Source organism: Pongo pygmaeus, chromosome 4, assembly GCF_028885625.2.
Source record: "Pongo pygmaeus isolate AG05252 chromosome 4, NHGRI_mPonPyg2-v2.0_pri, whole genome shotgun sequence".
NCBI lineage: Eukaryota > Metazoa > Chordata > Mammalia > Primates > Hominidae > Pongo > Pongo pygmaeus.
The window spans coordinates 106965713-106978504 of record NC_072377.2 but is presented as its reverse complement, the minus strand read 5'-3'; the positions used below and the strand labels follow the sequence as shown (position 1 = coordinate 106978504).

General features: G+C 34.9%; 1 protein-coding gene across 50 annotated transcripts in view; it reads right to left on the bottom strand.

Moving 5' to 3' along the window:
• The window catches only part of PAM (peptidylglycine alpha-amidating monooxygenase), a 275240-nt gene that overhangs the window by 109446 nt on the left and 153002 nt on the right, over positions 1-12792 (bottom strand). For all 50 annotated transcript variants that reach the window (XM_054489035.2, XM_054489037.2, XM_054489041.2 and 47 more), the window contains one exon: positions 4277-4364. In XM_054489035.2, coding sequence (XP_054345010.1) covers positions 4277-4364 — 88 coding nt within the window. The remainder of the gene's footprint in view (positions 1-4276; positions 4365-12792) is intronic.

Here is a 12792-nt window from a genome sequence, read left to right as displayed (position 1 = left end):
ATGCTATTGATATGCTTGCTCTAATCTTGGTGCTATTATTTTCTTTTGGTCCCTAGATAGGGTTAATTGTTTTCCTCCTCCAAATGCCTGGGAAGAAGGCATTGGGGTTACATCTGACAGGTACTGTCACCTTCTTTACATGGGTCAGCAGAACTGCTTCTTTTCCAACAGCTGGTCCTTATTTGCATCCTCTAGAGTTATGCTAATTTGGAATTGAGCACTAGGCCCACTCTAACTATAAAGGGACCACCCTACAGTATATTAAAAGGTTCAAATCAACGTATGCAATTTAAATGCACGTGCATATAATTAACTAGACACATTGCCAGTGTGAGCTGCTAATTTGGAATGAGTCACAAAAGGCTAGAATGTGTGCAGAGGAAAAAAACTTTAAAATTAAAATGACTACATAATGAAAACTGCTTCATGCTGTGTCTACTATTTTCATATAAACTTAATATAACTGTAAATATATTTTAATGAACAGTAGAAAGAGGCAATTACAAAGAGCAAAGGAGGGCAGCACAACAGTGAAACATCATCAGAATAGCTCTTTGCCTTCATATTAAAAATGCTTCCTGAAGACAGAGGATGAACTATAACTTCATAATTTCAGGGGAAACATGTTTTCTATATTAAAGACACCTATTTGCCAACCTGCTCGCAATGAAAATGGAACACTAAAGTGTAAACAGGAGGAAATCCTAGCTAACAAACAAAAAAGAGGAAATCCGAGTTTGACATTTTGATGTTAAAATAGCTTTTTCTTCTTTCCTTGAAACAGCTTTGTATTTCCTTATAAGTTTCCCTAGAGTGTGAATGACTTCTGGTTATTTTTAAGCATCAAAAACTGTTATAAGTATCATCCCCAAAATATATGTGAAAGTTTAGGAGTCTTCATTGAAGTGCTGTCTATATCTTAGAATAATTGAAGAATAGATATGCAACTATAAAATGTGGGTGATCAATTCCATGACTCAAAAATTTTAGAAAAATAATGCAAGACTTTTGACACTGATAGATTTTTGTTGTGAGTACTATAATTCAGATGACAGGATAAGATGTTAAACAGCTGGAAAATATCCACTGACTATCTTCAGGGCTGAGCCTGTGAGGCACTGGGGGTGGGGAGTGAAAGATGTTCTGTGAAGCAACTGAAAGTTCTGGCTGTGAAATATCCTGTGAGCTCTAATTCTTTAAAGTATAGATTTTGCCAAATATTGGAAGATAAATAATGTATACTATCTTTAAATAAGAATATAAGGCCTGTGGCTGGGTGTGGTGGCTCACACCTATAATCCCAGCACTTTGGGAGGCCAAGGTGGGTGAATCACTTGAGGTCAGGGGGCTCGAGACCAGCCTGGCTAACGTGGCAAAACTCCATCTCTACTAAAAATACAAAAATTAGTTGGGCATGGTGGCACACACCTGTAGTCCCAACTACTGAGGAGGCTGAGGCAGGAGAATTGCTTGAACCCAGGAGGTGGAGGCTGCAGTGAGCTGAGATCACACCACTGCACTAGAACCTGGGTGACTGAGTGAGACTCAGTAAAAAAAAAAAAAAGAATATAAAATAAATATATTATATATAACATATATCATATATTATATATAAATATACATATAAATATGTATTATATATCTTTAGATATATAAAGGAATATATGTATAAAAGGCCTGATTGTGGAAGTCAGAGTCATTAGAACAGTTTTACTTAATGTATGTCTTCTAGTTCACATATTGAAAAGATCCTACTTTTAAATGTTAGACTTAAACGCGTTGGGCTTGGTTAAAAGATGATGAATAACAGCACCAATTGTCCTTGTTTTATGATTAGAAATTCAATCATAACAAACCTACAAATTAAGTGGGGCTATGGGATACAAGGCAAATATTTTAAAATCCATTTAAAATGATATGGGTATAGTGTTATTAAGAATTGTAATTACTCAATGATGCAACTGACTGGCAAAACACAGCTGCTTGCTTGATGTGAGTCAAGCAGTGCACACACTTCCAACTCCTAGAAATAATGCCTTTCCAATCAGACTCAGCATTTGCATGCAATTTATATTCATAGAATTATGGAATTTTAGAGCATAGAGAGGCTTTATAAATGGCCTAGTATAAGTCTTTTGCTAAAATGAAGACAAGAACTCCATCTTAGATGGGCTAAATAACCTACCCAGGGAATCCAGCAAGTTAGTTCACTGCTCTTTCCTTCTACTATATTGACTTTCAAGTAATAATTTTAGCAAAATAATATACGTAGCAATTACTCTACTCAAAATTTCTGTTTTCACTTTCATTTATATTTTTCTTTGAAACTTCTCATTCCCCAGTGTGGAAGATTTTTGGTCAATATATCTTATAGATTTAATTTCAAAATAGTTTATTTAAGAATATTAATAAATATTTTAAAGGGGACAAAATGAGGTGTTTGTTGTATTCCCTTAACATGAGAACGTTGAGCTATGCTTGGCTCATTTTAGATAATTTTTCCTAACAATTAGAATTGGAATAGCATTTAAGTGTTGTTTCATTTTCTCACTCATTCCCTTAAACCAAGGTGCAGCAAAAGCAGACTTTAAAAGCTTACATTCCTTCTAGCTATTTTCAATGAGTCCAATTCAAAGGTAAATATTGGTAATTTCAGAAGAAATAGTTTTAAAGCATAAAAACCAAAGGATGTGATTTACTGAATAAGATTCAGGAAAAGCTGTCACAGAATAATCTTTTAATCCCAGAATTTCATTTACAAAAATTTACTGAAGAGTATAAACGGGAATGTTGATATTGAAGGGTATTAACTGTGATTTGCTGACTCTGTTTTTACATAAACCCAGTCACATAGGTTGGGTTCCTATGTGATATGTTCCTTTCATCAAATAACTTAAGCCTATTAACAAATGCTTTGATGGTACTTGGTCCGTGGAGATTTCCACTAATTGCCCTGTGCTTTTAACAGTTCCAAATACATATTATATTGTTTATTATAAAAATGACAAGAGAGCAGTTGCTGCTTGACTCACATCAGGCTAATGAATGTTAGGATGCACAGAGAAAGGTCCATCAGTCTACATGATTATGTAAGGACAGGACCTCAAAACAGATTCCTCAATACAAAGCAAAGCACACCAGTCATTCTGGACTATTAAATGTGTGACAGTGATTCTGGGTCTACGTGAAAATAAGAAGCTTAAAAAGTGTGGCTATTTTCAGAGTTCAGTGATCTTCAAGAATGCCAAAGAACAAAATGAGAGGGACAATCTCAAACCATAATTATGTTGTAAACTTATGGGGGTAGAAAACATCTTATTTTTCCTAGAACCTCCCAAGCATCTGCTACAGCTCTGGCATATGATAGGCATTTAATAGAGGTTTATTGATTGTTTATGGCATGATATTAAGACTCACCATAGTGATTCAAATACTTTCTAATAATATCTAATTGAATTAATAATTACTTGAATAAATAGGAGGCAGTGTGGTGAAATGAAAATAACTGTGGGTTTGGAATCAGACAAGCTAGGGTTCAATCTTTATCTTGCACCAGTTTTGTTACTACCATAAACAACTTACTGGGTCACTTTGAGCTTCAGGCTTCTTGTCTGTAAAGTGGAAATAACAATATTTACTTTGCAGAGACATTAGGATAAAATGAAATGGTAAGCCTACATCACCAGGCACAGTGTCTGGAGAAAGAGTGCTCAATAAACAGAACCATGATGCTCTTTGGGTAGAATAATGAACCTTAAAAAATTAATATCAGAGTATCAATAATCTAAATTTTCAGACTTTCTTTACTAACCTTCTGCACCTGGACATATACTGTATAACAATATACATATATTTAATCTGTTTTATTTTAGATTCCAGGGGAACATGTTACATGGTATATTGTGTGATGCTGGAGTTTGGGCATCTATTGAACCCATCACTCAAATAGTTAACATAGTATCCAACTGGTAGTTTTTCAACTCTTGCTCCCTTCCCTCCCAGCCCCTTTTGGGATCCTAGTTTCTACTGTTTCCATCTTTATGTCCATGAGACATATATTTATTAAGTCAGTGACAAAGGCTGATAGACATGCTCTATAGCAGACTAAATAACTGTGATAAACCATGATAACCACGTGATGACAATGAACAATGTTCTTTTTCTTAAAATGCTCTGCCTATTTATTAACCAGTTGTAAAATACTTGCACAGATACACTTTGCACTTGTAAAACACATTTTCTACACCCTTATATACTGTAAACCCATTATCCTTACCAGTAACTTCCAGTGGATGAAGGCATATTGCATCCAAAAAGTAACATATGATGGACAGTATCCATGCTGGCTCGAGGCTTGAAGTCAACTGTTACGAGAAAATAATACATGTATGTGAATACAAGTTACACTTCTGTGCACCAAAGTCATAAAATACATCTTTGAACAGTTCAAATACCTGTATAAAAAAGATGGTTTGATGTTCTTGTGATCAAATGCCCTGTCTGTATAAAGTATCTTGTTAAAGATAAGCATGACTTGATAATTTGATTAAGAGTAAAAAGGAAAAATAATAGGCTGAATATCATACCCACATACACACACACACATTTTTAAAATGGAAGACCTCTTTTAAAGTGGTGAGGGCATTATATGGGTATTAAATGAAATCTGCAGGCTATGTATTCACAGTATATTTCCTTTCAGACTTCAGTAGAGTGCTGAGTATCATAAAACACTGCTCAACATTGTAGTGAAAAAGAAGCCAAAGTGAGTGGTCAAAATGTGAACACGAAAATTCATAACACAAATTTATAACCATCTTAGAATAACAACAGTACTATATAGTCACTGGGATGTATATGAAGAAGCAATTTACCAGGAAAGAAAAATAAAAGTGGAAAACGTATCTTTACAAAAATACAGAAGACATAAAATTACTGTGCTCAATAAGCATGGTATACTTGTTAAAGATATTAGAAGTTATGCGATGACATTTCTTGTTTTCTCCTAATAATAGTTGTTGAAAGACCTTAAAATAAACAAGTGCATAATTAAAAGAGAAAAAATTAAAAATAAATTATATTGTTATCTATGAACTCCCTTTCCTAGTGTGGGTTTGGCTCATCCTTTTGCGTTCTCATCAAAATGCTGTCCAGTATGAAGTAGCTGTTTACGAGTCATCTTTGCACACAAAATGCTAAATAGCCCCAAAATGATCTTAAATCTCAGGTGTGTGCAAAAATGCATCTTTCAGCTATTTTGGTCTGTTTGATAAAATTAAGAAAACATCACTTATTGCTAAAATGTGTATGTGAGACATGAGTACTTATAAAACAAAAAAATGTTCTACATCAAACTATAGCACCATGACTTGCAGTGTGTCTGATCAAAAACATAGCACTATGTGCCAAACCTACTGTGTGCCATCTTGGCTTACAACTTTCAGAGGAGACAAACCTTTCTTTTACTGCAATGAAAATAAGAACTTGAAGCCTAAAAATCAAATCTTGAAGTTTTCATGTCATCATTTAAAATATTAATGAAGAGAGAATGGTCAGAAAATGGACTTGCTATAACTTGAGGCTTGGTTTTATATTACCAAAGAATATAGCAAGCCCAACGGATGGAAGAAGATGCTTTGGAAGGAAAGAATCACTTGGGAGTTACAGCCGTTCACAATTCATAGAAAGTCCCTATCGTCATGAAGCCGAAGTTTGTTAGCAAGAGAAACAGAAGAAAGAAGAAGGATTCTATATCTATAGACCACTGTCAGGTTGAGTGCAGGATTTCCTTCCTCCCTTCCAGAATCCTACCAGGGATCTTTCCTGGGGCAGAAAGAAAATGCAAAAAGTCCTGAGGTAGGAGTACTGGTCTTTTATTCATCTTGATTTTATTTTGGTATATGATATGATTTTTAATCTTATATTCATTTTTATTAAACGGTTTATATTACTTTATGAACATCTATAACTGTTGTCTAATTGTATCATCCTCCTCCCCCTCCCACCTTTTAAAAAAAATATTCCCTTTGCCAATGCATGAGAGGTTATCTGACCCCTCTGCTTTTTCAGAACCTATGTAGATGATTACATGATTTCCTCCCCTCTGAAGATCTTATTATGGGTGGATAAATTTCCTATGACTGAATCATTCTTGGAATTTTGGTAATATGCCAACATGGCCAAGTGCAGTTTATTCCAAGAATTAAATGGCTGGATGCAAAACAATGTTTCAAGCACCCGCTAAAAATTCAGGTGGAAGTATCCAGCAGAGAGTCAGAATTCTGTGACTCTTGTCCTAGAAAGAGGTCAGAGAATTACACATTTGAGAAACATTCAAAAATTGAACCCTGAAGCTGCGAGGATGGACGAAAGTACCAGAAAGGGTAGTAGGAATCATAGAGAAGGCTCAAGACAGAGTTTTGGAAAAAGCCCAGGGCTGTCAGGGTATGTTTAGGAGACACCAACAGTATCTTTTTTATACTAATGCAATGTATATGCTGCTGTTAAACAAGGCAAAGACATTTCTGGAAAAAGAAGGAGCTAGTAGTAATTTTTAAAAATGAAATATTAATAAGCAAAAGATTCAGGTAAGGGCAGGGAAGAGAGCTGTTGGTAAGGGAATAGATCATAAAGACAACAATATATAATCTCTGTAGCTTTTCATTAGGAAAGAAAGAAAATAGTTTGCCTGGGCCCTTGCTTATGTAAGAGACTCTTCTAACTGTCCTTTGTAAACGGGGCAAATCTTAATTAATCAAAGTATAAATTCTCTAACTATTTTCTGATTTTTTCTCCTTCTGACATACATATTTTCCTGACATACATTTTAAGTACCACTTATTTATTTGCTCTACTTTGAACTCTACTTAGGTATGTGTTTAATTTGTGCTTCTAAAATGAGAAACAACTCTGTCTTTAAGTGGTAGAAAAAGAAAATTCTTCAGAGTTTCCTTTCACAAAAACAGATTCTCACTGACTCACAAATTTCTCCAGAAACTCCAGATCTAATTTAAATGCTAAGTATATTAGAAGTACACAGCAAAAACAAGCAACTAACCATCTTTTTTCATATCCTAAAGTATAATATCTAAATATTTATATAATTATAGCTCAAAGTACAATTCATTGCAAGTTGAAATGAAAACCACCTCCAGCCAAAGGAATGTCAAATCAAAATGTAAATATAAAACAAACAGTAGATGCCTTAAAATAAAGCAGCGCTTGGACAACTTCACTGAAGGGCTGCTGCCAGTGGTGGGGAGAGGCAGGCTGGGAAAAGATTAGTCTGATAGTTTCATTTCAGGAGTTTGCTCCATTCCTGCTGATTATGCCTGGCTTTGCAAAATAAGACCCCACCCCTAGTGAATTCTAGGTCTGCTGGGCACAAGACACACATAAGACTATGCAGGAGATGTCAACACAACACAATATAGAATATGGAAAAATACTTTAGAATAACATCTTAAAAAGAAATGTCTCTTTTCTTTTTCACCCATCATACACCAAAGAAATAAAGGATCTAAGGGGAAGAGAGCTAGGGGATAATAATGGAAACAACTGCATTTCAGTGTGTGATTCTGACAGGCAGAATAAACAAAGACAGCCTTGGGATGGTGAGAAACAGTGCAAAACACAGCCTCAAGAGAATGCAAAGGAATATTATATCCGATAAGATTAAAAGTGCCACTGACTTTTCTAACTCAATATTAAGATGACAGTTGCTTAAGTGGAAATGGTACTTCAGTCTCAATGGGAGCTAACAGTTCAGATTGCCTGATGTATGAGATCAGGGAACATTTTATAGGCGAGTAAGTCCTGGGAATGCAATACCTTTGAAGGACTAAGACTCCAAAAAAGTGACTCACACACAGTAATTAAAGGAAATCTGATGACACTGAAAGCACACATGTTGGAGGATTTCTCAAAGGATAATACCATCTGAAATGAAAGACCTGAAACTATGTGTGTGGATGACATGTTGAAAAGAGAGATGTCTAGGTCTAAATCCTGGAGTTCTAAGCAAAATTTCTCCTCATTGCATGGGGTTGTTTGGGATTTTTGGTCTCTTTTAGCTAACATCAGATTATAATCAGGGCCACAAAATTCTCTAAGAACGTGACCTAGAGGAGAATGTCATTTAGTTCTCCATTTTTCCCTTCTAAGTGGATATCCAAGTCTGCATGTCAAATTTTGATTCTTCTGCCAGACTTAGGACATAGAAAGATTCTGAAGAACACACATAACCAAGTAGAGAAACCAGCGATTTTGGAGATATTCATGTACATATAACCAGCTCTAAATTACCATTGGAAATGGCAGGAACAAGTCTTTTTAGCTAAAAAATATTCAGTAGAGGAATACTACAGAGCATAGATAATTAACCTATTGAATAAAAAAGAACCGACTTGCAAGTTTGGATCTGAAGAAGTTTGGCATTCTAGAATTGTTGCCTGTATATATTAGGGATAACCATTGTTAACTTTCTTTTTTCCTCCCAATGTAATCGTGTTATACACTGTAAATAGCTTAGTTTGCATACCATGGGTATTTTTATATGTTATTAAACAATTTTCTTAAGCAGCCATTTTTAGCCTGGGCTTTCAATTATTACCTATGGAACCTGGTAAAAATACAAGTGCCTAGAGTCAATCTAGATCAGTCCCTCCTCGCCTCCCCCATCAACATCTCAGTCAAATCTCCAGCAATTATTCCCAGATAAGTATACCTTTTAAAAGTTTCACAGGTGAATTACCAGTAATTCTGACTATAGTCCCCATTTATAGTGACTGAATATACTCTATTATGTGAGCACAGTCTGAATTTAATCAACTCATCTTAGTTAAATTGGGATTGTATTGCTCCTTTAAATGTACAGGACAAACAGCAAAAGCAGGTTTCTTTTAAAATAAATTCATAAAGAATTTCTAAAGATAAAAATTAGTTGATATTTTAGAATTATTTTATTCAAGGAGACCACTGGAAGGAACTCTGTATTATATCATGTGAGCTTAGCTGTATCACCTAAAATCGTTTTAGTGCTGAGATCTGAGGCAGGCATAGGAAGCCTCTAGTGATTGTGTTCCTATCTATGATAAAGAGTCAGTATTCTAAGACTGTTTGTGTTTTCAAGCCATATTTAATAGTGAGAGAATTGGGAAGGTGTGAGGTTCAAGAAAATGTAATATAAAAGACATGTCATGAATTTAAAAAAATTACAAGCCCTAAAATCTTACTATCAACATTTCTTCATTTCCAAAAAAATAATGATTATGCTTCAAAAACTGCTCAAAGTAAAGATAGTAATGCTCTAAATTGCAATTTCAGTTTAGGATACAATCAACCTTAGTGTTCATAATCTTGCAGTTGAGCCAAAAAGGTACAGAGAAATGTAAAGCTCACAGCACCACAGTCTATTTTCCAGCATGTTAAAAACCCACCACAATGGCATATTACATTATCTCCCGCAAGCTTTCCCCATAACCATGAAGCAATTCTGTACTAAAATAAAGACCTTTTCCTGGAACATTTTTAATCAGAAAGCTTAATAGTGAAATTGTCATTAACTCCTGCTAGTATGGACAATGAAGTACCATTGGTAAAGAATGCTTATGGTGGTTTATGAGGACTTTAAGCTGCTGTCACCAAATTAACTAAGAAATAAGACACCTGAGCAAACCTATATATTGAACATCAATTTCAAATAAAACAATCCTCACCTCTGAATAAAGAAATTTCAACACACAACACAAAAACTAAATTTCTAGATGGTATCTCTTTTAAAATTAAACTCTATGATATATATCAAAGAATCAAGAAACAGACTTCATCAGCCAAGCTATGCAAGATAAAACAGCATAAGCTTTACTAAGCCCTGTTTTTGCAATGTCATTCCTATAATAGTCCACTATTAATTTCCTACAGAATCAAGCCCATACCCTTAGCCTTTTAGGGCCATGCATAACATTGTGCCAGTCCTCTAGCTCACTACATTTCCAATATGGCAACCTTTACATCCACTCCTCATTCTCATCAGGCAATCACAACTACTAACACTTACTGAGGGCTTTCCATGTGCCAGGCACTCATTTACTTCTCAATGATCCTATGAGTCTGGTTCTTTGTCCTCCCAAATAGATGAGCCTTCAGGAAAGAGAGGTGAAGTAATTTGTCCCCTAGTAGTATAGCTAGAAAGTGGTGAGGCTGGGATCTGAATGTGGAGTGTTCTGGCTCAGAGCTTGCTCTTTTAACCACTATATGATATTGTCTCTCATACTTGTGCCTAGTGTGTTTGGGCTCATACTGTGGGCCACTAAAATATTCACCCCTTTGCATATTCAAATAGGTCATCTTCAGAGGTCCAGATGAAATCCTGCATACCTTTATCATGAAATTTTCTCTGACTATACCAACTCATAGTGATCTATTAAGAGTTGACTACTAAAGTAGTTCCTGCTGAAATAGCCAGCTGGGAGGAGGTGGTAGGTTGGGGGAATGAAGGATTTTAACATTTCTGCATTAAAATACCTATATCAATATGTCAATTAATTTTTGGTGATCATTAGATGTACCTAATTGAAGACATTAGAAATGGCTCCTATTCATCTCTCACTGTTTTTTATTACTTGAGAAAAGCTGAGGAGATGTTGGACGTTGTCAATTTGGAAACATGCGTACTTGGGTGACCAAAAGATAGAAGACATTTAAGAAATACTCTGAGACTCTGAGACAAGGTATATAGCAACAACTTCTCCTTCATGATTATGACCTAGAAAAATGGACTTTATCCACTCATCAAAGACCTCTACTATATATGTCTTATCTGTGTGTTTCATCATAGCTCTTTCCAAGTAGCTTTCACTAAGAAACTAAGTGTTTTCCAGGGTGATTGGTGGGAAATAGTCATCATCTGTGAGACAGAGACTACTCATTATTTATGTTGGAAAGAAGTCCTAGTTGAAGACAGAAGAGAAAGGATACTTAGTCAACTCATTGGAAGCAGAAAGGTAACAGAATGATTGCATAGGAATGAGGACTCACACACATGTACACACACATATGCATACATACACAGATACTCTCCTCTATTTACTGCTGCCAAAGCCATAAAACATGGATATATGAGCAATGTACCCTGCCCAGACCTCGGTCTTTATGTCATACTATCTAGTGACCCATAAGCATGATCAAAATTGAATTGTTCATGCAGTTCTCGAAGTATCTGAACATCACTTGATCATGTGCTTTAAGAAAGGTCATATTTTGAACTATTCAAATCTAACTATGCAATTCTGCAACAGAAGCTGTTCTACATTCAAGAGGGAAGCCCAAGAAAATGAAAAACAATGAATCATTAGATTAATTTCATCTGTTTCTAAATTCAATGGCTTCTATCTCATTTGTGTAGTGCAATTTGATAGATAGGGACCTGTTATCATTCACTAAGGAAAAGACACAATTATTTACAGGTCATCCATGTGAGGGAAAGCAAGTGGATGAAGATGACAGTCAAATTTCTTGGCTGAGTGGGCTGCTGTCAGAGCCAATTCCTCTGAGTGTCTGTAAAACACCTTTTAGACAGCACCACAGTTCAGTGGTCAAATGTAGATATTATTATACTTTCACCCATTCAAATTCTATGGTTTCTTATTAAAACAACAAACAAAAACAATGCCCTAGGGAAAGCTATAATTTTGTTCAAAATATAAAACATATTTTTATCTTCATCATTGCATTTCTCTAAACACCTACTGTAATTCACATTCAGTAATTAAATATAGATATATAAACACATCATACATGCTATATGCTCATATGGAAATATAACAGGCATATACACATATGAGTTTCATAATGACTGTGATTATATTTGCTCAAAATTTAGAAGCATGTTTAAGATGGGTTATATAACTAGCATATAAACATAAAGCCAAAATAGTGAGTTATTCAAATCCAATTTTGACTTTTAACACCATCAAGAGAGTCTGTCCTAGTTCTAATAAACAATGTAAATTGTATTGTCTTTTGTAATTTTCTTCAGAAATTTGAAAAGTTCAAGGAGAAAGTCCTTTTTATATGTTGTAACACTTTTATTCTTGTCTAGAATTCTGCTAGCCTGTGACTTCCTTAAACATGCATCATATTTCATATCCCTATTACTCAATAACTTATATGCAGCAGAATTTTAAGTTTGCTGAATTAATGCACAATGGCTTTTCATAAACACAAGCAAAACAATGATTCCTTAGATTAGAATATAATTCAAGGTAAAAAGGTAAATTATCTACTATTTGTAATGCTGAGTCAGAAAATGGCCAAACAAAATCCTTTTTTAGTATTAACTCGTGTATTCAGCAAGCAATTATTGAGTCGGTGCCATATCCTGCTGGAATACAAAAATTTAAAGAGGCACAGATAATGAAAACAGAAGATATAAAATCATTAAATGTCTTAGGAAAGAATAAACAAACAGAATGACTATGAAAAATAAAAAATAACTGAAAACAGAAAAGAACGAACAAAGTATTACGGGTTTTTACAGCTCTTCATTTGCAACCATGTCTAATCTCAGGATAAGGTATCCTGAGATCTGGAATTTGGGACAATCCACAAAAAGGCTATAGCTTCATTCTCTATGCCATCAGAATACCTTAGAATGGAAAAAGCATAGGTTACCCTACAGGCAAAACTTTCACTTTGGGAGTCTGGAAAAGCTATGTATGGTCACTCTCCCAACATATAACTATCCAAGCCCCTTTCCTTCTACAAATCTTTAAATCTTCATGGGTATTTGTT